The following is a 25165-nucleotide window of genomic DNA, read 5'->3' on the forward strand; positions in this document are numbered from 1 at the left end:
CCCCAGCCCAGGTGCTTGGGTTCGGGGAACCGTGTTGGTGCCCCACCTCCCAAAACTTTCCTGGACTCCACACAAGCTGAGTTCAGGTATGACACTCTGCTTTCATGATGGAGCATGTCGTGTGTCTGATTCATTCCTGGTTTATGAAAGAATTGTCCCATTTGAAACTCGGGCTGTGTAGTTGGGGGTTTGCATTTTATATTGTGATCTGTCGTGTTCATGGGTTTCAGGTAGAGGAGGCCTAAACAATTCACTCTGAGCATCAATCTTTTCTTAAAACTGTGGACCACAACCAATCGTGTAAGTGCCGTGATAAAATTAGGTGTCACTCCCCTTCAATTTCTGGGAGAAAACAGAGATTCGTAGAAGTTGTGGTAAGTGAAAAGGGATCTGCCTGTCTCTCTTCATTAGCTTCAGCTGAGTATTGCTTATGGTACATTCCAAGGAGTATCAAATCTTCTATTTATTTCATGGAAGCCAGAGACCCTAATTTTTCTGTGAAATGTCTTAATTTTTAACATTGGTTAACATCTAAGGTTTCTAAGTATCCCTGAAGCCAAATTTGCAGATCAGCATACAGGACTGTGGGTGGGACTGAATCCATGACTTACTGATTCCATGATTTGTGGCTTTTGGCCTAAATCCTGACTCTATGGGAGCATACCATTTCTTTTTTTCCTATTCTACTTCTCAGCTCTGAAGTGTCTGTCGTAAGCCTCAAGTTTGTTGTGTTGCATGATGCAGAGATATTTCGTATGAAAATTACAGACTCCTTTTGGGGAGTGAACGAGCAGGCTGAGTGAAGGAACAGAATTAACACAGGGTGTGTAGGGGAAAGGGGAGAAGGAGAAACCTGCAGACAGTGTGGGAGCCGTGCTCACTGTTCACAGCCTTGGGGGCAAGCTGCTGAGCCAGTAGCTGGCAAAGGGCAGAGCTGGGCATTGGGTCTCAGAGAAACAGTTTGGGCTGTGTATGGTCCCCAGGAACTTCTGAGTGTTGGGCTGTGAATGATGTAGATGTGCAGACTGTTTCCATGTTCTCCAGTGTCTTTCGCCAGCACTTTCACCTGGTTAGTCCAGGTCTGTGTCATTTCCCCCATGAGAAGGCTTATCCTGACACAGGACATTTTAGCAGATGCTGGAGGTGACTAGTAGAGTGTAGGTGGCTCTCCTGCCTTGGTGGAAGATTGACTTTCACTGATTCCTTCTACTTCTCAAACACAGTGGTCAGGGATGGGTCCCACAGACTTTAGGTGGCCTCTGAGGGTGTTACCATAAACTGTACCTTCTAACCCACTTGAGGTGAGGGTGGGCACTTGCTTCCAGAGTCTTTCTCCATCTCACACTGAGAGTGAACAGGAGACTTGATCAGAGGAGTCAGTGTGTGCCCTTCACTTTGGGAGTAGTGATCACTCAGTGCAACTCTCTCTTTCCCTCTAAAATTATCTTTAATATGAAAGTTGTAAACAAAATTTTAACACAAGGATAAATTGGTCAAATTATTTCACATTAGCTCAATCAGCTGTTTATACAGTCATTAAAATGATAGAGAGATTTTACAGATATATAGGAATGAATTATTATAAGATTTAAAGGGAAAATATGAACCAATAATTTCAAATGTTATGTAACTGCACGTATGGTACATATATATGCAGTAAATAGTGAAATTGTTTACAACTGTTTACAACTTTTAAAAATTCAGTTTCATAATGTACAAAGGTCTGGAGATGTCAGATCGCTGGTTAGAAATAATCTGACGAATACTATCTTGTACACCATCTAAACTTAAATTAAGGTATACATAAAAATTTAAAAAATGGAGACAAATTTATCTACTGAATTTCATAAAATGTAAAAAAACTCTTAAATTTTATCTCTGCCTTGATTTTAAATACTATAGCGTACGAGATCATTTTAAAAAGTCACCCAAATCTTACTTACCTCCTGTGGGCAGCAGAGCTCACTGAATATGAACAGCAGATGGGCTCTTATCATAACAGCTAACGTATTTGTCAGTCCCTCACCCAGTGCTGTGCACTACACATCGATAGCACCTAACACAGAACATCTCATCCAGCCACCTTAACCAGTCCAGGAAGAACATCCCATTATCAGTCTGTTTTGTGCGTGCACGTACCAGAGAGTAGCAACTGTCGGACTTTTACTGAGTCGCTGTCACTGCCCAGCCCTCCTTCCCTCTGGTTGTCAACCCTTATGGAGCAGCACAGGTTCTCCTCTGCCCCAGTCAGCACTGTCAGAGTGACATAGACTGGACCTTAGAGGGAGGCCTGTGGCTCACAGGGCTGCCTGTCACTAGCTAGCATGTTCCCTTAAGGTAAGGAATCAGCAAACCTCTCTGTGCATCACAGCTGAACCTCATCTTCCAGTCAGTGTTTTTAAGTAATTCTTGTGTCTGTCCCTAATGAACTCTCAGTCTGACTGATGTGGAGGTTGTTCTTTATAGATAAACTTGAGACCCCAGCATCTGGTATCCAGCTTACAACTTTTCTTAATCAAATTGGCACATTTGGACTATTGATTTTTATTTTTAATCCTCAGCCAGGGACATGCTTACTGAATTTTTAGAGAGAGGGCATGGGACGGAGAGAGGCAGAGAGACATAAATGGGAGAAACATCCATTGATTGCCTCCTGTATGTGTACTGACTGGGAAAAAAAACCCCCAACCTAGGTATATATGGGCCCTGACCAGGATTGAGCCTGGGAACTTTCTGTTTATGGGACAATCCTTCAACTACTGAGCCAACCAGCCAGGAAGGATTATTGATTTTAGTGGCTTCCAATTGCTTGTGTTGTGTAGGCAGGGAGCTCTAAAGCAGACTGGGAGCCTGGAGCAGGGGAAAGGACCTTGCTCCTTCCTGTCTGCTTCCTACTCTTGTCAGCCTTGCCCAACAGCTGTTGGCAGTGGCAGCAAAGCCCTCTGCCCAGCCTCAGGTACTGCTTGTCCCAGAACCAGCCTTGTCATTCCCTGCTGGGGCAAAAATGCTCCTGGAATGCCCCTTCTCCTCATAGGGTTAAGTCTGAACCCTGACTCCTCTGACCTATGGATTCTAATCACTCAGCCTCTGCTGTGTGCCCTTGAACCCTGGGAATGGAAGCTTCACACAGTTCTGCTTGTTCACCTGAGAGCTCTGTGTTTACTCTTGTAGTTCCCCAGTATCCTTGTAACCATTGTATTGTATGAAAGTCTCTCTACTATCATACCACACCAGCATGGTTTCTGTTCTTTGTGGGATGCCAATCTGATTCAAACAGAAAAAATACAAAGGATACATGTGCCAGTCAGGTGTGAGAGAAAACTCAACCAAGACTGAGGATGGGAACAACCTTTGATCCCCAGCTGCCCCATGTACCACCTACTCTGTTTGGAGGGTTAGTAGGTTGGAAAATTGAGTTCTTGAGGCATGGTGAATGCAAGGTGTGGTCATTGTAATGTGTGAAGGAGTCCCAGAAATCATTCCAGAGCTCCTAAGTGCATGAACACGGGCCCCACAGTGAGTGAAATAATCATCAGCACCACTGTCTTGCCACATGTGTCGCTGTGGAGAACACCAGAGATGCGTCTCTGTGGAGCCCCTTTCCCCTGGACGGGAGCTGATGGCAGTGTGCCTGGCGGGTCCTTCTCCCTCCCTGCACCAAACACTCAGCAGTATATTGCGAGGTGGTGGAGCTGAGCAGAGATAAATCATCTCTTCTTGTTTGGTCACACCTTCTCCTAAGAGATGCTTGAGATGGCAATTTCAACACTGAGTCACAGATACTAGTCTCCTTATTAGTGTGTTTTTGGTTAGCCCGAGTCACATTCCGCTGGTTCTCATTTTCAGCTGTAAGTCTGTGGTAAGTTCTGTGTGTTGTCCAGTCTTTGGTCACTACTCAATTTCAGACAGGCTGTGATGAAAAACCACAGTGCAGAACAGAATTGTTATTGTCTGTCAGTGCCAGGTGTTTGCAAATTATAGACTTAGCTAATAGGATCATTTAAGTCAGCAGGTCATTTAGAGACAGCTAATGTGGATCATTTCCTTTGATACATTTAGTGTAAAATTCCTTGTTTAAATATTAAGGTACATTAGCTGTTTGACAGATTTGGTTGAAAGTTAGTCCATTGTCCCGAGAAATTCAGTCATATTTTCATGAAATAATGGATCAAAATGACCACAAAATAAGTTTGTTACAGAAGAACATCCTGACAATTTTATTTTTGAAAGTGAACTTACACTTGGTGAATAGTTTGAATGTGAGAATTATCATCTTTTGAGTCTTTTTAACAGACTTGTCACTCCAAGCAGGTTCCATACACCAGCAGATAGGAATTGTCTTGGATGTCCTCAGCCAAGACATGTGGATGAACATTGAGTATGTTTAGTAAATATCTTTTGTGTTAGCTACGTGCAGCAGATAGAAGGAAGAATAGATGACAGTCCCTGGTCCTTCTGCTTTAGTTTATTGTGTCCTTCATCATAGGACATTTTAGAGATAGCACTACTATCTTTATTCAGTCCAAAGTGGCAAGAATGCTGAAATGAAAATGGCTAACACTTTTCTATACATTTAGAGCCAATGAGTCTTATAGTTGGAAGAATCCTGAGCATTTTTCTTGCTCAGATTCTCCCATAACATGGGAATCCACATCTCTGAACTAAAGCCTTCTCTGACATAAAAGTCTGTCCTACTAAAACAACCTGCTTTCTTCCCAAAGGTGATTCTAACTGTGGTGGCCTTATTTCTTGGACTAAGACAATATCATCTCCCAGTGTTTCTGCTGTGAATCCTGATTCTTCCTTTGAAGCAGGGTGAAACCTTCACACTTCTGCTTACCAAACCTTGCAAATATTAACTTATGAGGAAATTTGGATGGAGAATTGATATGGGATGGTAATTACAAGTTTTTGTGAGATTCTTACTTTAGTGAAATTCAGATGGATGCTGGACTGAAGAAGGATATGGAGTCAGAGAGACAAGGAAACAGAGGCAGGGGTTTAATTGTTAAAAGTCAAACCTTACAATTCCCACCCTGGTGCAAGTTCTTTTGTAAAGATGAGTAAACCATAGAAATTAAAGATTCATGATGAATAATGTTTTCAAGTTAGAATAAAGCTGTAAAATATGTTAAAGGTTCTAAGGATATGAGTATATAGTTAGAGCTTTAGGTCTACCTTTGGATATTAATCAGTAGTTTTTAAATCCCAGGCAATAACCCATGAAGTAATAATTCAGCCAGCATTTTACTAGTGAAATAGAGTAGAAACTAAGATAGATAATAGCAACTAGTCTTGCACATAATAAGAATTCAAATGCATGTGTGCACATATGTGTGTATGTAACTATATACATAACATATACATTCTCCACACACAGGCATAAAATATAAATGTTCATATAGGAATAAAATATAATAAGAATTATATTCACATAATATGCACATATATTCACAAGATAGTCACGTGATATACACATGTATGCACATAAGGATACAAGTGCATGTGTGTGCTTATATGTGTGTATGTAATATATACATAACATATACTTTATCCACACATACAGGCATAGAGTATGAATATCTATATAGGGATAAGTGTGTGACTGGTAATATCCAATCATGAAACAGCATGATCACAGTAGAACGTCTGTGGGTACAAAGGTGAAAATGCAAAGTTCTCTCCCCTAAATCCAGCTAAAGTTGAGGCAGGCTGCCTGCCATGCTCTCAACTTAATTCAAGATGATGCTGCCAGTAAAAATTACAAGGCTAACACATAAGGCATCTAATGAAGGCACGAATCTGTGAGATCCCCTGATAGGAGGATCTCCCACAGGCTCCTGGTCCTCCTTCCCAGCCTCACGTGTGGGTGCAGACTCAGGCCCACAGCCCCCTCCCCACGGTGGCTGTGTGTGCACTGCGGGTCGGGCCTCTCCCAGGCAGACCTCCAAAGCAGTTGTGTGACTAAGGGAAGTGTCCAGTCTTAGGGAGGGAGTAGGCGTGTTAACAAGTTTTGAACAGTGGTGGAAGTTTGGAAATAAAGGTAAGTTTACTGAACAGTATAATAGAACACTGGCATTTAATTTATCAAGGTGAAAAAAATTCTTTCTATGTCATTTGCAGTGCACAGTATTCACTTAGTAACTGATGAACAGGGCAGACATGTCACTGAAGGTGTTTTCTGAGGGAAGAAATGATGACACACATATGTCTCCCATGTTAAACTCGTCCCTCAGGCATTCAAACTAGATGAGCTCTCTCCCTTGTCTCTTTCCCAGGAAAATGGGGGGCAACCAGACTTCTGTCACAGAGTTCCTCCTACTGGGATTCCCGCTCAGCCCAAGGATGCAGCTGCTCCTGTTTGTGCTCTTCTCCCTGTTCTATGCCTTCACCCTCCTGGGCAACGGGGTCATCCTGGGGCTCATCTCACTGGACTCCAAACTGCACACCCCCATGTACTTCTTCCTCTCCCAGCTGGCCACTGTCGACATAGCCTATGCCTGCAACACAGTGCCCCAGATGCTGGTCAACCTCCTGAGCCCAGCCCAGCCCATCTCCTTTGCTGGCTGCATGACGCAGACCTTTCTCTTCTTGACTTGTGGTCGGACTGAATGTTTTCTCCTGGTGGTGATGTCCTACGATCGGTATGTGGCCATCTGCCTGCCCCTTCGTTATTCTACCATCATGAGCTGGAGAATCTGCATCACCCTGGCAGTGACTTCCTGGACTTTGGGAGTCCTCCTGGCCCTAGTAGATATGTTGTTACTCTTACCATTGCCCTTCTGTGGTCCCCAGAAAGTGAACCACTTTTTCTGTGAAATTCTAGCCATTCTCAAACTGGCTTGTGCAGATACCCACCTTAACGAGGTTCTGATTATGACTGGGGGAGTGTTTATGCTGTTGGGACCAGTGTCCGCTATCGTGGTCTCCTATGGTCACATTGTACATGCAATCCTGAAGATCCAGTCAGCAGAGGGGCGCTGGAAAGCTTTCTCCACCTGCTCTTCCCACCTCTGCGTGGTGGGGCTCTATTATGGCACAGGTATTATCATGTATGTTGGACCCCAACATGGGGACCCCCAGGAGCAGAAGAAATACCTCCTCCTGTTTCACAGCCTCTTCAATCCCATGCTGAATCCCCTGATCTACAGTCTGAGGAACAGAGAAGTCAAGGCTGCTCTGAGAAGGAGGCTGGAAAAGGGAAGACCTTTGTGAGAACCTCACTGATAAAAGATAACTGAGTGTAGAGGGACCCAATGTGTTACCTCACCTGATACGTGCACAGGATACAGAGATGTGCTCTAGGACTACAACATCTTTTGCATGTTCTTCAACTTGTCCTGTGACTACCTCCAGAGAAAGCCCATTGTGCTCCCTTCCCCCGAGGATGCTGGACAAGTAAATGAGCCCCTCTTCCAGCTCTCTGCTTGGTGCACGCACTTGTAATATGGTCATTCGGGATATTCTGAATAGGATGAAATAAATTTAAAGATTCCATAATCAGTACTTGTAGACAAAATTTTATTGAGGAAAACAAGCTATTGGCAGAATATTTAAAACAAAGGAGTTGAGACTGATTACATAGTAATTGTTGAAATATTTTAAATTTAACAACTGTCATCTTCAAAAAATTGGTCTACATGTAAAATATTTGGTTGTTTTCCTGCATATTTCTTGGACACTGATGTTTTCTGAGGCATCAAGAACTTAAATTAGGAAGAACATGAGCCAGGACTTCAAGGGAAAGAGATTTAAAGGTGTAACTCTGATGGAACTAACAAGGAGAAGACAACGCTCAAGGATGTCTGTCTAAAACACACAGACACGTTGGAAATTTCTCTGCCGCTGTGTTTCTCTGCCTTTGCAGTGTAGGTGGAGATCCGGGATGCTGGAGACAAGAGGAACAAGGCAGAATGGATATAGCTGTGAGTCCTGGGAAGAATTACACATTTTCTGTCATTGTTTCAGTCACTTGTGTCCTATGGGAGATGACCAAAACTTAGAACATTCTTGCAAATAAGAGCAGACTGTATAATTGTTGGGATGACTGTTTGACCAATGATATGCAGCTATAAATTATCAGTAATAATGTGCTTTTTAAAGTAAGAGATATGAGGTGAGTTAAATAACCACTTCAGTCAAACATGAAATCTACACAATCATGAAGTGATAGAACACAGTCAAGAACTAGTGGAAGGGGTGTATAGAGACTTTTTCAAAACTTTCCTTAAATTATATTTTAAATTAAACCTGAATACTTAAACTGCATCAAAGGGAAATATCTACTTTTAAAATTATGTTTTATGTGTATGTGAAGTGTTTTTAAAGGAGAAAATGTATGGATTTCTTTCACACAAAGCATGCTTAAATTCTTTGAAGTTTAGATTTATTATGTGTAAAATAAATTCACTTACTAAGGTTTATTGAGAGGAAATACTATGTGCAAAATGCTTAGCAGAATCCATGAATTATAATAAGAGCTCAACATTGTAATTATTAACAGTGTACTCTACATACTCTTATCATTTTGAAAGAACAAGGACTATGACTTAATGAGACAAATAAAATGAGATTTGCTCCTAAACATCCTGGGCATTCAGCTTCCTCCTGGCCCTTGTCCTGGTGTTTGCTGTCCTGAGGCTGTGCTTCCGTGGGCCCCGTGAAGTCGACCACCTCTTCTGTGAGATCCCGTCTGTCCTCATGCTGGCCTGTGCTGCCACTGGGTTCAACCAGCTTGTCACCTTTGTTGCTTCTGTGTTTGATCTTAGTGGGGCCCCTGGGCTTGGTGCTGGTCTCCTACACATGCATCCTCTTTGGCATCCTGAAGATCCAGTGTTAAACTCCTCAGTTCATTCATGTCATGTCTCCCTCTTTTTTGGTTTACTCCCTTGTTTTGGTGGAGTACGTCCTACAATAGCATTGCACAGCTAAAAAGGTGTACCATGGCAAGTTATGGTAGGAACAGTCATGAACACTTCAAACTTCTCATCATTGCTTATTTTATTTTATTTTTCTCAAACAGCCCAGTGAAATGCTCTGGGCCAAGTGGCCTTGAAAAACCTAAGACAGGACTGAAGTCTATGAAGGAGGAATTTCTGTCTCAGCAGAAATAATATTAAAAGGATATTAGGTATAGCTATGGGTTTGCATCTAATTGTGATTTGCAAACATTTTTATTCCTAAATTGACCTTCATTTAATCAAAGTCCATCCCTAATGATGGTGCTGTTTATGCTTTGTAATGTTTATTCTTACTGAAATGTAAAATAGTAATCCATATAAATATTAATAACACACAAGAAATCTAAGATTTTTGAGAGTAAATATTTTTGCTCTAGTGTTTCAAAGATTAGCACCAAAAAATAAAACAAAGATGATGAACCATGGCATCTCTTGGTACCCACTGTGATCTGTGTTCAATGCCCTCATGTTGTCCTCATCAAAAGATATACACGTGGTGCCCTGACTGGGTGGCTCAGTTGGGTGGAGCATCGTCCCCTACATCAAAAGGTTGTAGGTTCAATCCCCAGTCAGTGTGCGAACATGAGGCAACCAATGGATGTTTCTCTCTCTCCCCCTTCCTCTCTCTCAAAAATCAATGAACATATCCTCAGGTGAGGATCTAAAATTTAAAAAAAAAATTAAAACTGGTCATTATGCATATCTGAATGACCATGCACCCAATCATTATCCTTACCTCTCTCTGGGTATTGATGGGTGAAATTTATTTTTCAACAATAAGCTTGTTTTGCTTGTAAAATGTAGGAAAGGTGAACAATATAAGAATATTAAAAGTAAAAAGAAGGTGACTTCAGCACAACCGTGAAGGTCGTTTAAACAGGAGCATTCAGTCTGCCAGCTGAGACTGAAGAGGGCCCCTCGAGCGCTCTGACGGACAGGGATTCTGTCTGAACTCAAGTGGGAGATAAAAGGATGAGGCAGACTTGTACCCAGGAATGGGAATTTCAAGAGTGGCAGCACTGGGGAGGAGGCCTTGACTCGGGTAGAGAGTGTGTCCTGGAGAACAGGGAGGTAGGTGGCGCGACACTCCATTGGACACAGATTATTTTAAGGGGGAAAAAAAAACCCCAGTTTGTCTCCTCTTACATACTGCAATATGTTTTCTGCTCCCAGTAGATGAACCATGTTGCTGTTATTGTGTAGGGCTCTTTCCGCCAGTTTCAGAACTAAGATCCTCTAGAGGACTCAGCTAAGATACTATTAGGAAGTTAGAATGGGAAGGACTTTGCAATCATCAAACATTATCAGTGAGCGAGAAAGAGATTCCTTTTTCATTTTGGCTGTGGGCTTTCACCCAGGATGAAGGAAGACAAGTGTGGCTCAGGAATCTGGAGATGTTAGAAATGGAGGGCAAACTATAGAAAATTAAGGGAGAGGTATACCTAAACTTCCAGGCCAGAAATACGTGTGATCCATGCGCAGTGGTTATTTGGCAGTCATGCTTTGTCTTTAGGGAGGTAACAATTTCTCCGAGATAGTATCTTAACAGGATCCCCGGGGCCCCTGCCACAAGAGATCAAAAAATCACAGACTCTCCTCCACAATTAAACAGGAGGAACCAGAATAGAGCAATTTTAAAACTGATAAAATAAGTATTGAGAAAAAGTACTCTATGACTGAATTTTTATTTTCTATGTCAGGGCTTGCATACTTTAGAGACATCCTGGCCTCACCCACTCCCGAACATGCACACATACACACTCACCACTCCCAAATAAACACACACAAATTCCCCTGGGGCACTGAGAAAGCAAAATGCATGAACATGGGGCATGCATTCCCTGGTTCGCCGCCACAGGAGGGTAGCAAAGCCTTTCTGTCTCTCTGGCAAGAGCGTGAGTGGATGTAGTTCCCCAGGGCCTGCCCCTGAATCACTATCTGTGTCTGTGGGGAGGGAGATGGGTTCCAGTGAAGACAGAAAAGGCCTTCCCTGGCAAAAAAGCAAGTCTATCTTAAAGTTCTCTGAGGAGATCTGCGTCTGGTCTTCACTGCCGAGGAGTCAGTCCCCTTCAAAGAGGAGACCAACCTCTTTTTTATTTTCCCCCTCTGTGAGGTTTCTTTTCCTCTAAGTCCCAGGCCCTGTTTGGAGAACGGAACATGGATTACACCACTGTAAGTAATCAATCTCATTAGCCCTGAGGAGGCGTTTGCAGGTGGGACATGGGAAAGGGGGTGAATGAAATGACCGGCTTTAAGTATGGGTGACAAAATGCCTTGCATGTGTGGTCCTAAGTCTATCTCCATAACTAGGGACCTGAGGAGAACACTAGGGCTTCTCCCTCTGCCCATGGTGTGGCCCTGATGCCTGTGGCTCTCTAGGCCCCTCCTTGTCATCCTTAGGTGGCTGGCAGCTCTTGACTTGGTTAGGACAGTGTCAGAGAGGTGGAATCAGCCAGCCACCCATGCAGAATGTGGTCTGGCCACAGGGCTACCGAGGCCTTCGGGGCCACGTGGCCCAGGTGCCACTTCCTGTAATGAAAGAACCCCGCAGTCACAGACAGGTGGTTCGCTGGCCCTGGGTCTGGTCTTCCCTCCCCACCCTGTGTCCTGCGTGTCCCTGCAGATTCACGGGAACACTGTCTGGCCAAACAGGCCCCACTTGTCCCTTGTCCAGAAGCAAGTTCGAGTTCTCTTACAGGTCAAAGCCAGCATCTGTTGCCATTAAGATTCCCTCGCTGGTCTTTATTTTAGTGCAGGGATCTTAAGCATGTAACCTGTTTCCTTGTGGTTATTGGATCCAGAAGTTTCTCTCCAATGCTGGTTTTTAAAATGCCTAATATATCTCTAGGCACTTATTAAGTGTCTCATGTCAGTTCATTCACTTGATTCTCTCAACTCCCTTATGAGGAATGGTCTGCTGTTCTCCCTGTGTTTGCAGGTGGAGAAGCGGAGGAGCAGAGAGGCCCAGAGTGTGGCGTGTAGCAAGGCTGGGATTTGAACCCAGGCTGTGGTGCCCAGATTCCATGGTTGTTTCTTAAACTACGGTACTTGTTAGGGTCAAAGTAACCATTGGAGATGGCAGATAATTTCTCAGTATGAAGATCTGACCAATCTGCACCGCCCCACACGACAGCTTGGAGCACTCACTCTGAGTGACAGACTCGTTGTTTGCCAGTCAGTGCTCTGTATCCCAAACCCTGCCCCCTACCCTTTCCATTCAGTAGTTGCTCTGCCTCTCCTCTGTCTGTCTGTCTGTCTCCCGCTGGGATAGTTCATACGGCAGAACCACCTTTTGAGTTTTAAATCCTGTATTTTCTTCTCCAGTCCAGGAGTGAAGTTTCTTTAAAAGATTCCTACATTTCTTTAAATTCCTTTGAAAAGTTAATTTTAATAAATTAATATACAAACACTAATAGAAACAAAATTATAACAGTGTGCTTTCTACTTAAACTAAAAATCAACCAAAAAGAAAAGCAAGAGAAATCTGAAAGAATTTACCATGATTTCATTGGCCCTGTAATCCCAGTGACTTGGATTCCCCCTTGAATTTTGTCGTCTCCTTGATACTATTAGTAACACCTAATATTTAACGTCTAACATCTACCAGTAGAATGGTCTTCCTTCTCCACATCGGCCCTTTAACTCCCAGTCTGCAGCTTTCATTACCTGTATGCCTCACACCAGCCCTCTGGGTGCCTGCTGTCACTGTTTTGCAGGTGCAAACAATGAGGCTTAGACTGAGTGACCCCCACTCTTGGCGTCCACCTTGCAGCATCGAGATCTGAACGCTGGGCTGACGGACGCTGTTAACCAGGCTGCTTTCGTTCTTATTCAAGGACCTTGCTCTCTGCAGCCCCCACTAATCTTCACCCTGTGGAAGAACAGAGACATAGATTCATGAAATAGATTCATTCCCCCTTAGTCTGTGCACTGTCGATCTTCCTCAATGTGTACCTACAGTGGTCACTTATATCTTCATTTCAGGTACCTGCCTGTTTATTGTACCCGCTCCAGGCTTCTTCTTAGATAAAAACAAACCAAAACACAAAAGCAATAAAACAAACGAACAAACAAAACCCACCTGGTTTCTTGACCAGGGAAATTTAAGATGCAAAATCATGCCAGTGTCTAAAAGGAAAATGAATTGCTTTCACCTTATTCTGTCTTTTTCTATTTTCCTTGTGCTCACAGAGGAGCTGATCCACAACTTGTGTGTGTCAGTACCGTCGTGACAGAGGTGTTCCCTGCTGACCTTCCCCAAAACTGTAACACAGTGCACTTGGCTCCCATAGAATATGTGGTTTGTCCCTGGTTCACCTGGTACAAAATAAGTCATTTCACTAAGAATTCTGTCTGCCTCCTTATTTATTCCTGCCATTTACAGTTTTTTCCTAAGTTATTGGTTTGTCTTTCAAAACTATCTTACCAAAATATATGCAAAACTCTATGATTCACATTGTTTTAATTATGAACTTTGATGAGTCAATTCTAATCCTTTGGGAAGAGGAAGCTAATTACTTGCACGTTTGATAGCTGAAGCCCCCTCGTGCTGCCCTAGGTCCCTGGCCCCGGTGCAGTGGGAACGCAGAGGAGCCCACGGGCGTGGCCTTTGTGGTGCTCCAAGGGACCATCCCAGGCCCTGCTCTCAGCCGGCCTGCCTGTCCCCTCTAGCTCCTGTCCCCTGGAGGTCTCATGACTCATTCAAGCACCATCCTTGGAAAGGGAGTTAGTCTTTCCAGCTTCCTGGGTCCTTACTAGCTCTAAAGACTTGCAGACAGGACCTTTTCTGAAGGCATTATCCAATTTTTTACCATTACTGTTGTTCGCTACTTTCCATGATGACATGCTCATTTAAGAAGAGACTTAAAAAGGTACAACATGTCCATGCTCCTGGAAGTCTCGGGGAGTCAGAGTTCTCTGAGCCCACGATTGAGCTTCATCCAGGGGGACCCCGGAGCACAAAGGGCCATGTTTGGTGTGTCCACAAAGGGCCATGTTCCCTCCCGTCATTAGTTTCATGTTGTCCAGAAAATCAGTCTGTTTCCCATCTTACATGTCCGCTGATTGGAATTTCAATATATATCCATTTGCTGTGCTCTGCTTGCATGAAGTTAAAACTAAATCAATTTATTAGAAGTCAAAAGTATATCTGTGAGCTCTGATAGAATCAATTCAGTAATATTTGTTCGACTTTATAAGATGTTTTACTGACCATAGTTGGCTTCTGTTTCCTGGGAGCTCCAGTGAAGTGTCACGGGAATCAGCCTAAGAGGGCCACTTCCTTTGAAGAGAAACACCACATGCATGCAGGCACAGACACAGAAGTTCACACGAAAGAGAGCGCACGTCTCTCAAAGTTCCAATTGCAAGGCACTCTGATCAGACATGTCTCCTAGCAAGCATGTGGGTCAACCACAGGCATGTAAGTACAGGAATTCACAGAGGCAGAGTCTGGGACACGTCACTCAAGCAGTGTCAAGGGCAAGAGGCAGCCGTCAGGAGCTTGGGATATGCAGTATGCACTGGTAAGCGTTTTCTAAGAAACTGGTGGAAAGATTCCTGCACTAAATGACCACTCAGTGTCCTGTCACTTCTGGTTCTGCATTGACAGGCACTGGTTTTCATCATTTTGTCATGCTTTTGGTTTTTAACTGAAATCCCCAGAAACTGCATTCCCAATGAGAAAACTAAGAGTGCAATGAAACGTGCTTCTGTGAATGGCACAGCTCACTGTCTGTGGTGTGTGCAACATCAGAGGTTTGCTTTGCCTGGGCTCTCTTTTCCATCTGGGTGGGTGTGGTGGGAATTTTCCACCTGACTTTAAATCCTTTTTTACCTTTTTTAAACAAATTTATTCATTTGTTTTTAGAGAGAGGGAAAGGAGGGAGAAAGAGAGGGAGAGAAACATCGATGTGAGAGAGAAACATCAAGTGGCTGCCTCTCCTACCTGCCCTGACCAGGGACACCAACTGGGGACCAAACCAGCAACCTAGGCCTGTGCCCTGACCAGAAATCAAACGGCTGACCTTTTGCTTTGTGGAACAAACGTCCACAAAGCAAAATTGTCCCTGGGAGCCACACGGGCCAGGGCCATCCTCCTTTACCTATTTTAGTCAACAGAAGAGTTTGATGTTTTTCTCTATCAGTACAGTTCAGGGAAAAATTCTATAGCGAACAATGGGACTGGGTTTTGAATGTCCCCTTTCCTGTCAAAGGCTAACCGAGTCCCATGATGCAGTGACTTAGTTCTCCCACTGGAAGCTCTGAGCAAACCTGCCCCCATTCTGACATTCCTGGGCCGGCTCGGCGAGGGTCCCTGTCCAAATGAGCAGCAATAAGGTGCAGCTCCAGTTGTAGGTCACAGCGTGGACTTTTCCCAAATGGAAATGTCTAGGTTTTCCGCTGTGAATGCATAGGGTTTATTACAAAGTTACAAATAAGCAAATAATTTACATGAAAGGCAAATGCCCGCATGATCCTTCTTTCTAGAGACAATCAGCATCAACGGTTTCATGTTTAATTTATAAAATTTTCCAACATATATGTAAATAGGCACACAAGACATTGAGTAAATATGTTCATATTATAAACTATAAATCAGATCATATTGTACACCCATGCTTTGATCTTCTGTGGAAAATCTTTTATTTCACTGCATCATATTATCCTTATATAGTCTTATATTATCCTTCTTATTCCAATATTGTCCTTTTCAGTGGCTGTATGGTAGCCAAATAATTTAAACATCTCCAACTTACAAACTTTTACATCCATTTCAATAAGAATGTACACCTTGGTCACTATGGTTCGGACCCACTGGATTTCTTCCTGTTTCCGGACTCCCCAGGCCCTCCCTGCCTGGGGGCTGCGCCTCTGCTGCTCCGTGGGCAGAGCACGGCCCACCTGGGATGCAGGCAGGTGCGCTCCCCTGTGTCCTTCAGATTCTGCCCACGAGTCTCCTCTTTGGAGAGACCTTTCCTGACAATCCCACCTGCAGAAGCACCCCGCCCCCATCGAACCAAGTCACTTTCTGTCATTTCAGCCTGTTTATTTCCTTCATGGTGCTTTTACTCTCAACAAGTGTTTTATTGAGTTGTTTATTCCTCGTGTTGTAGGGGCGTCATTCACCGTGACCTCTCCTTGTTCCAAGTCTGAAGAAATAAAGTCAGAGATAGACACAAGAAACCAAGTAGAAAAGCAAATGAGGTCTTACTGAGGCTTACCGGGGAAACCTGGTTCATGTCTTTGACAAAATTTCTCTCCAGATCGCAACCTCCAGCTCGCTCCCACCCTCCACCAGGACAAAAGCTGTTCTGTAGGCTTTACCCTGAGGGAGCAGAAATGTACGGGACCAAAAATGAGAGCAGAAAAGGCGCATCCCCACTTCCTTTGTCCTGTTTCACAAATCATGTAAATTCGAGGACACACAGGGGCAGGTATTCACCACGGTGTTTCCGTCCCGGGGCAGAGACGTTTTCCCCTAAACGGGGAGGCACAGATGACAAATACACCTCTTGACTCCTTCGCTGTCCGTTACCCCTTCAGAATATGTTGACTTTACCCAGTGCTGTCCCTCCAGAGTTTAGAACGGAGGTTGGAACAGATGAAGCACTTGAGGAAAACGGTCAAGGAATTATTGAAATGTAAATTTAAACTGGATAAAATAATTCGCATATCAAATTTGCCTAGGTTGCACCTGATAATGCTTAGTACTGACAACCAGGTGGGAAGGAGGCAGCGCCACCAGGCGGTCAGAGGGAAAAAGTGGAGCAGCTCTCCTGCAGGGAGGCTGGGGGTAGTAGGTACTGAATGCTCTGGAGCCGTCTGCATCTTTAGCATCTGCAGTTTTCCTTTTGGAGTACATCCTAAGGAAATAATCATGAGTATAGACAAAGCTTCAGTTTGAAAGAATGTTGATCTCGATGTTATTAAACATTAGAGAAGTAAAAAATTTCCAACAAGAAATTAAATAACGTGTGATAGTAAGATATCGTACTAATGATTAATGACATCTGTAAGATATTATTTTAATACATAAAAATTGTTCACTATTTTAAGTGAAAATGGTAGTTAAAAAATAGTCTGTAGAGGATAATCTCAATTTTAAAATATGAATCTAAGGATCTAAACTTTTTCTTAAAGAAAGCATTAGAGTTATTTTTAAATATTCTTCTGGATATGAATCTTTAGCCTTGACATTTAAAAATGAAGATAGTTCAGGCAGTTTCTTGAAAACATATGAAAAAAGTGTAGAGGGACAGCACCAGGCTGTGTGGTTCCTCGGCGTGATGATACCGTCAGGCCCTTTGGTGACCCTTCCTTCCTCGGCTCCTGCTCAGACCCGGACACCTGCCAGGAGGGGCTCCTGAGGAAGAACCAACCGGCTGATGCTCCAGCTGGGCCCACCCCCTGTCGGTGCTCAGAATCCATCAGAGCAGCTGTGGGTGGTCAGCAGGGGATTCGATGACCGTGTGAGTTGCCAACACTGGGAAGACTGGTGACAACAGAGGTTCCTGGCATGCCAGAAAATGAGATAAGCTGTGACATCTGTCCTTATATCAAGTTATAAACAGGAAAAGAGAAACGACGCAAAAATGCAATTATAATACAGCTGTCCTCTTAAATATATTCACTGGTCATGTTAATCTGTTTTCCCCTTTTGCTTTCATCCTTGAAACAACTGCAGGAATGTCACCAGGTTGAACTGAACTTAAGACGTATGTCTGGGTTCACTGCATGTAGCCATACTACCGTTCCACTGGTGTCTGCATTCCAGCATCCAGTGCAGATGAAGATGTAGCTAAAACTCTCAAAACAAAGCTACTGGAGATGGGAAAGAGGAAAAAGGAAGATGCTTCTAGGAAATATTAGGCAGCTGCTGAAAGGAGGGGCTTGTAAAGTTTGAAAGACAGTACAAAATTGAGATGTTGTTTTGAAGGGGGTTCAGATCAGAAGAAAGCGGGTAGGAAAGCATGTGGCAAGGTGGGTGGATAAGTAAGCCGCCCAGAAAGAAAAGAGGAGCCTAATCACTTCCTATGTTGGGCCAAGAAGGCAAGCGAGCCCAGGAAATGGCACTCCCCCTCTTGCACATGCTTGGTCAGGGCCATTTCTCTTCTTCCTGCACAAATAATCCAGGCCCGTGCCCTGCAAGGGAAGCCAGATCCGTGAGTTCTCCAAAATAAAATATGTCTACAGGTGTGTGTGTCCTATTAGGTAGACTATATAATGATGTATTATCTTATATTTTAGTATCTATCTATACATAGATGTATATTCTATTATTCCATTGATACAAGGGGAATTTTTCCTGATGTATATGAATACACCAAGTTAGCTTTTTACACTATAACTAAAAACAAATTATAAAGAATCCATTCAAAGTAGGACATTGCTAAATGCCCACAAGGTAACATTTGGTAAGTATTCTGTGTCCTGATTCCTTTACAGCTGTGACCCTCCTGTTCCGGTCACAGACGTGTCTATCCACGCCCCAGGAGCATGGGGGGCAACCAGACATGGATCACAGAAGTCACCCTGCTGGGGTTCCAGGTCGAGCCAGCTCTGGAGTTTGTCCTCTTCGGACTCTTCTCTCTGTTCTATACCCTCACCCTTCTGGGGAATGGTGTCATCCTGGGCCTTGTCTGCTTAGACTGTAGACTGCACAGCCCCATGTACTTCTTCCTTTCCCACCTGGCTGTCATTGACATGTCCTATGCTTCCAACAATGTCCCCAAGATGCTGGCAAACTTAGTGAGCCAGAATAGAACCATCTCCTTTGTCCCTTGCCTTATGCAGACTTATTTGTATCTGGCCTTTGCTCATGCAGAGTGCCTGATTTTGGTGGTGATGTCCTATGATCGGTATGTGGCCATCTGCCACCCCCTCCATTACTCTGTCATCATGAGCTGGAGAGTGTGCATGGTCCTGGCTGCTACATCCTGGGTGTTTAGCTGCCTCCTGGCTCTGGTCCATTTAGTTCTTATCCTGAGGCTGCCCTTCTGCGGGCCTCATGAAGTCAACCACTTCTTCTGTGAGATCCTGTCTGTCCTCAGGCTGGCCTGTGGGGACACTGGGCTCAACCAGCTTGTCATCTTTGCTGCCTGTGTGTTTATCTTAGTGGGGCCCCTGTGCTTGGTGCTGGTCTCCTACACGCGCATCCTCTTTGCTGTGCTGAAGATCCAGTCTGGGGAGGGCCGCAGGAAGGCCTTCTCCACCTGCTCCTCCCACCTCGGCGTGGTGGGGCTCTTCTTCGGCAGCGCCATCGTCATGTACATGGCCCCCAAGTCCAGCCATCCTGAGGAGCAGCAGAAGGTCCTTTCTCTGTTTTACAGCCTTTTCAACCCCATGCTGAACCCACTGATCTACAGCCTGAGGAATGCAGAGGTCAAGGGTGCCCTTCGGAGAGTACTGTGCAAGGAGGGGCCAACTTGAGGGACATCAGACCGCAACATGGGGCTGAGGGCCTTTGCTCCCTATGAAATATGGTGGGGAGCATTTCCTGCCTCATGCTATAATAGATGTCACATTAAAATAGACTATTAGAGGCTTAAACTAATCACCTGAATCCATATAGACTTTTGACAATAAAATAGATGGATGTCTCCTTGACCTTGGGTGGGGAAAGATTCTCAGAGATTATCCAGAAACACAAGGCATAAATTTTGAAATCTTGACAAATATGGAAACTTTTAAAAATTCATCATTCTGCTCATCAAAGTCACTATTAAGAAAAAAGAAATGCAAGTCACAGACCATGTGTGTTACATACACATTTTAAATGTGATGTTCAGTCAAGTACAGCCACAAGAGGAGACACAGGAGAGGCTGAGGAAAAAACAAAGTTTATCATTTCCACAGGTCCTAGAGAGAGAAGACATGCAGGGCCACATGGGACAGACAACAGGAGGCAGGAGCAGGGGACCCCTGAAGGGGGTGTATCCAAACAGATTGGACTGCTTCTAATAGATGAATCTGCACTGTGGACAGAATGGGGCCATGTGGACAGGTGGTGCCAGAGGCTTCCACAGCTGAGGACTGCTCTGAAACTCGGAGTCGAGTTATCTCACACTTAATAACCTCACTTGAAATCCATCTGGCTTCTCTTCCCCCTTGAAATGTAAAGTGCTGTCCCATAGTGTGTGCTGCTGTTTTCTCCTGCTTTTCTTGGTCCTCCTCAGTTTGGAAATCCACGTGCCCATTTCTGATTTCCATGCAGCAGCACATGCATCTCTTCTCCGTTTCTGTGGGTCCCCTGGTGTTAAAACATCCCCCTGACACACTGCTCTGTGATCTGATTAGAAATACCTCTTGCCCACGTCCAACAAAGGATTTGGACATTTCTAGCTTCCATAAGCCTCACTCCAAATATTTATTTAAAGAAACTATAATGAACTAATTTGTAAAAGAACAGTTGGCAAGTGCAAACTTCAAGCCCACAAAACGATGAACCCCTGTCCTCTAAAAGCAAAATAAAATGAAAATAAATAACTTTTATAGCTTTTACTTATCAAACTCTGACAAACTAGACAATATCCTAAAATCCTAAAGCAAATTTCTAAAATATATGGCTTCCAATTGTAAGAATAAAGTAAAACAAATTCTTTTCTGCCCCCCAGCTGCACTCAGTAGAGGGTCTGACACAAATGGGGGTTTTCAGTGCATGAGGCCCCACCAGCCCGTGCTGGCAGGCCCTGCAGGTGCAGTGAAGCCCAGGAGCTTTGAAGACCCATGAAGGCCATCCAGATCGATGTTCCCAAAACACTTGTCATAGAGGATGGCTGTGAAATAACTACTAAGGCCACAAGTGCATGTCACAGGAGATTCCAAAGTTGACATCCTGTAGGCAGCGGCAGGTGAATATGCCACTCTCTAGCCATGGCATTTAAGAATCCTTCCCTTCCTCCAGTGTGGCATACAATGGTTTGTGGAGGAAAAATGAAGAATTAGTTCAGAAGACAGATAAATAGAAGCGAGTGATGAAAATATTATACTTGACGTTGATAACCGTATCTCACAATAAATTACGTGGAGAACACACTAGTCGGGAATTCTCCTCCTGCCATGAGAGTGTGGCAAAATCTGTGGATATGCTTCTCAGTGAAACTGAGGAAAATTGTTTTAAACAACCAGTTCAATTATCTGGAAATGGCCCTGAGAGCATGTAGCAAATGAAGAAACATGTGTTCAAGAATATCTACAAGAATTTGGTAAGAAGAGTAAGAGTTTGTGACATGTGAACCAAATCAGTCACCTCCCTCCCCTCCCCAGCTCATGGACAAGAAGATTCCAGATGCAGGCAGCCACGACCCACCACAGGGTGGCCTCTCTACCCATGGTCCCTTCAGAGGGCCATCAGGAGGGATGGGATATCAGCATTCCTCACCCTGCTCCCCAGCCACCTGCTGCTGAGGCTAAGTTCTGGGTGATTGACTGAGCCAAGTGGAGGATCCGTTCTTCTTCCCAGAACTGACTCATGGGACACAGATTCTTCTTGGGCACAAACTCAGTCTCCTTGGTGGTCTCACACCAGAAAAAGCTAGTCAGGAAGACCTGAGACTAGTGCCTCCTTCCCATACTTGCTGAGAGCTCAGCTCCTACCATGGAGATCCCACTCAGGGGGGAGTATGCCCTGATCCCCACACAAGGCCAAAAACAGAGTCTCAGAGAATTTGACTGGGGGTACAAGTAGGCCAGTCCTCCAGTAGCTGGTAACCTCTCTTGCAGGAGCTGACTTTCTATGCAACAGATGGTGGAGAAAGTCAAGTCTAAGTTTCCCCACAATAAATAGAAACTATACTGAAGGATCGCTGGGAAGAGATTGGTAGCTTCATTGGAGACATAGCCTGAACTGTTGGCTGGTTAGTTTGCAGTCAAGAATTGGGAAAAGAAGTAGGGACCTGCTAGGGATCAAAAGGAATGCAAATACTCAGTAACCTTTCATGGATCCCTTCAGTGGAGCCCACATCTGATTCGAAGTTACTCTCCAGCAATTTATGCCCTGGATCGTTGTGGGGGGCAACAGACTCGTCAGCCCACAGTTAGTGTGGAGTTTCACTGCAGAGTATGGTTGGACACTGGGACAGCCACTCTTTACCCAGGGAGAGTGGAGGCATGCCCAGGGGCGCCCTCCTTGACAAACAGCGTCCTCTGATATCATCACTACACACTGAAGTGCAGTGGAGGAAGAGCAGACTTCACTAAAACTATTTGGACAATTAATAAACAAATAAATAAAGAACCAAGCAGATAACAGTAAAAAGCTCCAGAGGAGATGTGGGGAAGGTCTAAATACCCAGTTTTATCTAAAACACCCTGCTTCCAACAAAGAACTAATGAGACATGTAAAGAAACAGGAAAGTATGACCCATTCTTGGGGGTGGTGAAAAATAGGCAACAGAAAGTATAAGAGAACCAGATGCTGGATTTCATGGACAAGCTCTTCAAAGTGACTACTCTGAAAATAGGCTTAATGAACTAATGGAAACTGTGATGAGAGGAGTAAGGGCCACTTCTGTTGGGACCACCACGTCACATTCCCTTAGACCAAAGAATGCATTTTCCAGCTCATGGGTCTAACAGCGGCCAGAGAGAGAGCCCAGCACAGGGGCATACGTCATTACCCATCCTCCTCCAAGCGGTGGTTTGTTAAGAGACTTGGACCAGCAGTCTACAGGATTGTTATCTAAGTGGGGAGATAAGGCTTGAAGGACTTGCTTATAAACCTTCCTGAGGGTGCGCTCACACTCAACACAAGCAGGGCCCGGGGAGAGGCCCCACTACTTGAGGGAAGAGGTGTGGGGGATGCTGGTACCACTATTCAGTTCTCCCTCACATTATCCCAACTTTCTGTTCTCCTGCCCCAGGAGCAGAGGTGGTCCCTAAGCAAGATACTGTAGCTCTACCTGAAAATATTTGTGCCAGAATTCCTGACGGCTGTTGGAGCGCCTGTGTTTTGACCCCATCGGGCAACACTGGGGTGAGAGTGACGCAACTGTGTTGCCTGGTGGTTGAGGTGGCCCACCAGTCCTGACCCTGTGTGACTCCACCCTCTGTGGATGGGGTTGGACTGAGAGACACGTGCTCAGCAGCCAGTGACCTGTAACAGCACAGGCTGAACCTACTATCCCTTCCAAAGAAGGGAATCTGAGTGACAATCAGGGATAAGTGGGGAGAAGAAGGAGGTGGAGCTGAGGGAAAACAAAGGAAGGTAAGGAAATCTGACATTACATTGCAGCCTCAAGAAAGGCTCACAGCTGCAGAATGATACTGTCCCTTAGCACAGTTATGCCAGATGCACAAAGTGGCGAGCCTTCACATGTTTGCTCAAACAACCTCGAGTTTGGAAGCTGACAGAGTGAAATGGAAGCATGCAGTCCTGAGCAGCCTTGAACTGGGACCCATTTTGCTCACGTGACAAGATGACAAACTGGATAATTTGTTGGTGATTGGATGGAATTCTGGATAGGCAGCAGTAACTTTTGACTCCTAGTTTTCAGGTTGCTTCTACGGCACCGGCTCTCGTCTGGGAAGAGGTTTCCAGGAACCACTTTCCATGTGGCCATCAGACTGTGTGTTGTTCAATTCTCAGCTGGATGGTCATGGAGTAACTGTCCACCTTGATGATCGTAGGCTAAGAAATGTCCCTGGTTTAAAGGACCAAAGGCACCAGCTGCGGTGCTGGGCACAGGTACATGTTTATTTCTGTGGGTGGAGAGCTATTGAACAGAACAGAAGGAGACGATGGGTCACTGTGGGAACAAAACATAGACTTCACCCGGTAGGTATGAATTCCCTGGGAAGGGGCTCCATGTGGCAGGAGGAAGTTTCTAGGAGACATTATGGTCTCTATCCAGACTGTTACATTGAGGGGGGACTACCACTTCTCTAAAAATAATATGGGAGACCCAGTAATTTGTGGGGTAACAAAAGATACCTTGCAACTGCATGCCATTGGTATACAAGGGAAATAACGAGCGTGCTGGATTGTCCACCAAGAGAGAACCAAAGGGCTATGGGAAAGACAGGTGGCTCTTGTGGCCTCACCAGAGAAGCTGAGTTTACTTTAATGAGGAGGAACAGTCCGTGGAAAATGACTTGTTACCTGGAATGAGTGGATTAAGAAGATCCAATGACCCCACATAAGTCAGTCATTTGGAATACCATTGTGGACGGTCAAAAGTATTGGAAGACCAGGTTAAAGCCTCCTCAGAATGCAACACCAGTGGCGAATGCAGCCTGAGGAAGATGGTGATTTATCTGTCTGCTCATTTCTGTGCCTGAGAGTTCTGCACAGGTTATTACAAGGCAGGAATAACAGAGCTCAAAGGGAGCAGGTACCAATCAAATTAGCACAGAAGTATGAAGAGGTGTGTCATGGCTTTCTACAGGATGCAGCTGTCACTCCGAGTTGTCCCTGGGCCACAGGTGTGGGGCACAGCCGCACTGGGGCCGTGTTTCTTGTGCTAAATAAAGTGTGACCACATCTGTTGTGTACGTGCCCTCTACCTGGAAGCTCAGGGGGTCTGTGCATTTTGCTGTAGAAGGTCCACGGGCCAGGAGGGCAGGCTGTGCAACCAACTGTTCACTCAGGTAAGTTTAATAAACGAAATGAACAGACACTTGGAACACTGTAATCCTGTCCCTGAGAGTAAGGCACAGGATGGAAATTGTGTTCTTCCGAGGTGGGACTCAGAATTGCCCAGACGGTGTGGGGTGGGAGTTCTGGAGGCAGGTGCACTGATAACAAAGACAGTGGGAGGGGGGTGTCTCTCTAAGGACCAACCCAGGATGTAAGGAGTGGGGACCCAGGACAGCAGGTAAGGAAAGCACTCGGCAGGCAGGTGGGATTCTGAGGAAGGCCTCCCAAGTCACCTGTCCCCTCGTCACCTAATCCAGCCCTGGCCTGGAGACTGCTGTGAAATGATTTTCCTGACCAACTGACCCTAAACTGGGGGAGGCTTTGGTGGTGGGCTGAACCCAGTCAGGGGAGCCCCCTAAGAGCAGAGTTTCCCTGGCCCCCTGGCAGAGAGGAAGTCAGAGGGGGAAGTGAAGGCGGAGGGAGCACAGGCAGGGCCCCAGATGGGGTCAGACACTCGGCCAGAGCCTGGTCTCCACCTGTGAATCCTGCGCTGAGGATGCAGCAGAGCCCACCAGGCCTACAGCCCACGGGAACCACAAGACACTACCGCACACGGTGCTGGTGGAAG

General features: G+C 44.9%; 2 protein-coding genes across 2 annotated transcripts; both read left to right on the top strand.

The window, feature by feature from the left end:
* The first annotated feature begins 6282 nt into the window (after positions 1-6282).
* Positions 6283-7215, top strand: LOC123830977 (olfactory receptor 13-like). The gene has a single exon (XM_045857598.1). It carries the CDS (start codon positions 6283-6285, stop codon positions 7213-7215), a length of 933 nt encoding a protein of 310 aa, XP_045713554.1.
* A 7130-nt stretch (positions 7216-14345) lies between these two features.
* On the top strand, positions 14346-19391 carry LOC123830974 (olfactory receptor 2A14-like). The gene is made up of 2 exons (XM_045857594.1): positions 14346-14359; positions 18455-19391. The coding sequence occupies exons 1-2, from the start codon at positions 14346-14348 to the stop codon at positions 19389-19391; spliced, it is 951 nt and encodes a 316-aa protein (XP_045713550.1).
* The last annotated feature ends 5774 nt before the right edge of the window (positions 19392-25165 follow it).

This window comes from Phyllostomus hastatus, unplaced genomic scaffold (assembly GCF_019186645.2).
Source record: "Phyllostomus hastatus isolate PE091 unplaced genomic scaffold, TTU_PhHast_1.1 phas_scaffold_142, whole genome shotgun sequence".
NCBI classification, from domain to species: domain Eukaryota; kingdom Metazoa; phylum Chordata; class Mammalia; order Chiroptera; family Phyllostomidae; genus Phyllostomus; species Phyllostomus hastatus.

Coding starts and splice junctions, on each gene's coding strand:
- LOC123830977 (XM_045857598.1), top strand. CDS start 6,283: ATGGGGGGCAACCAGACTTCTGTCACAGAGTTCCTCCTACTGGGATTC.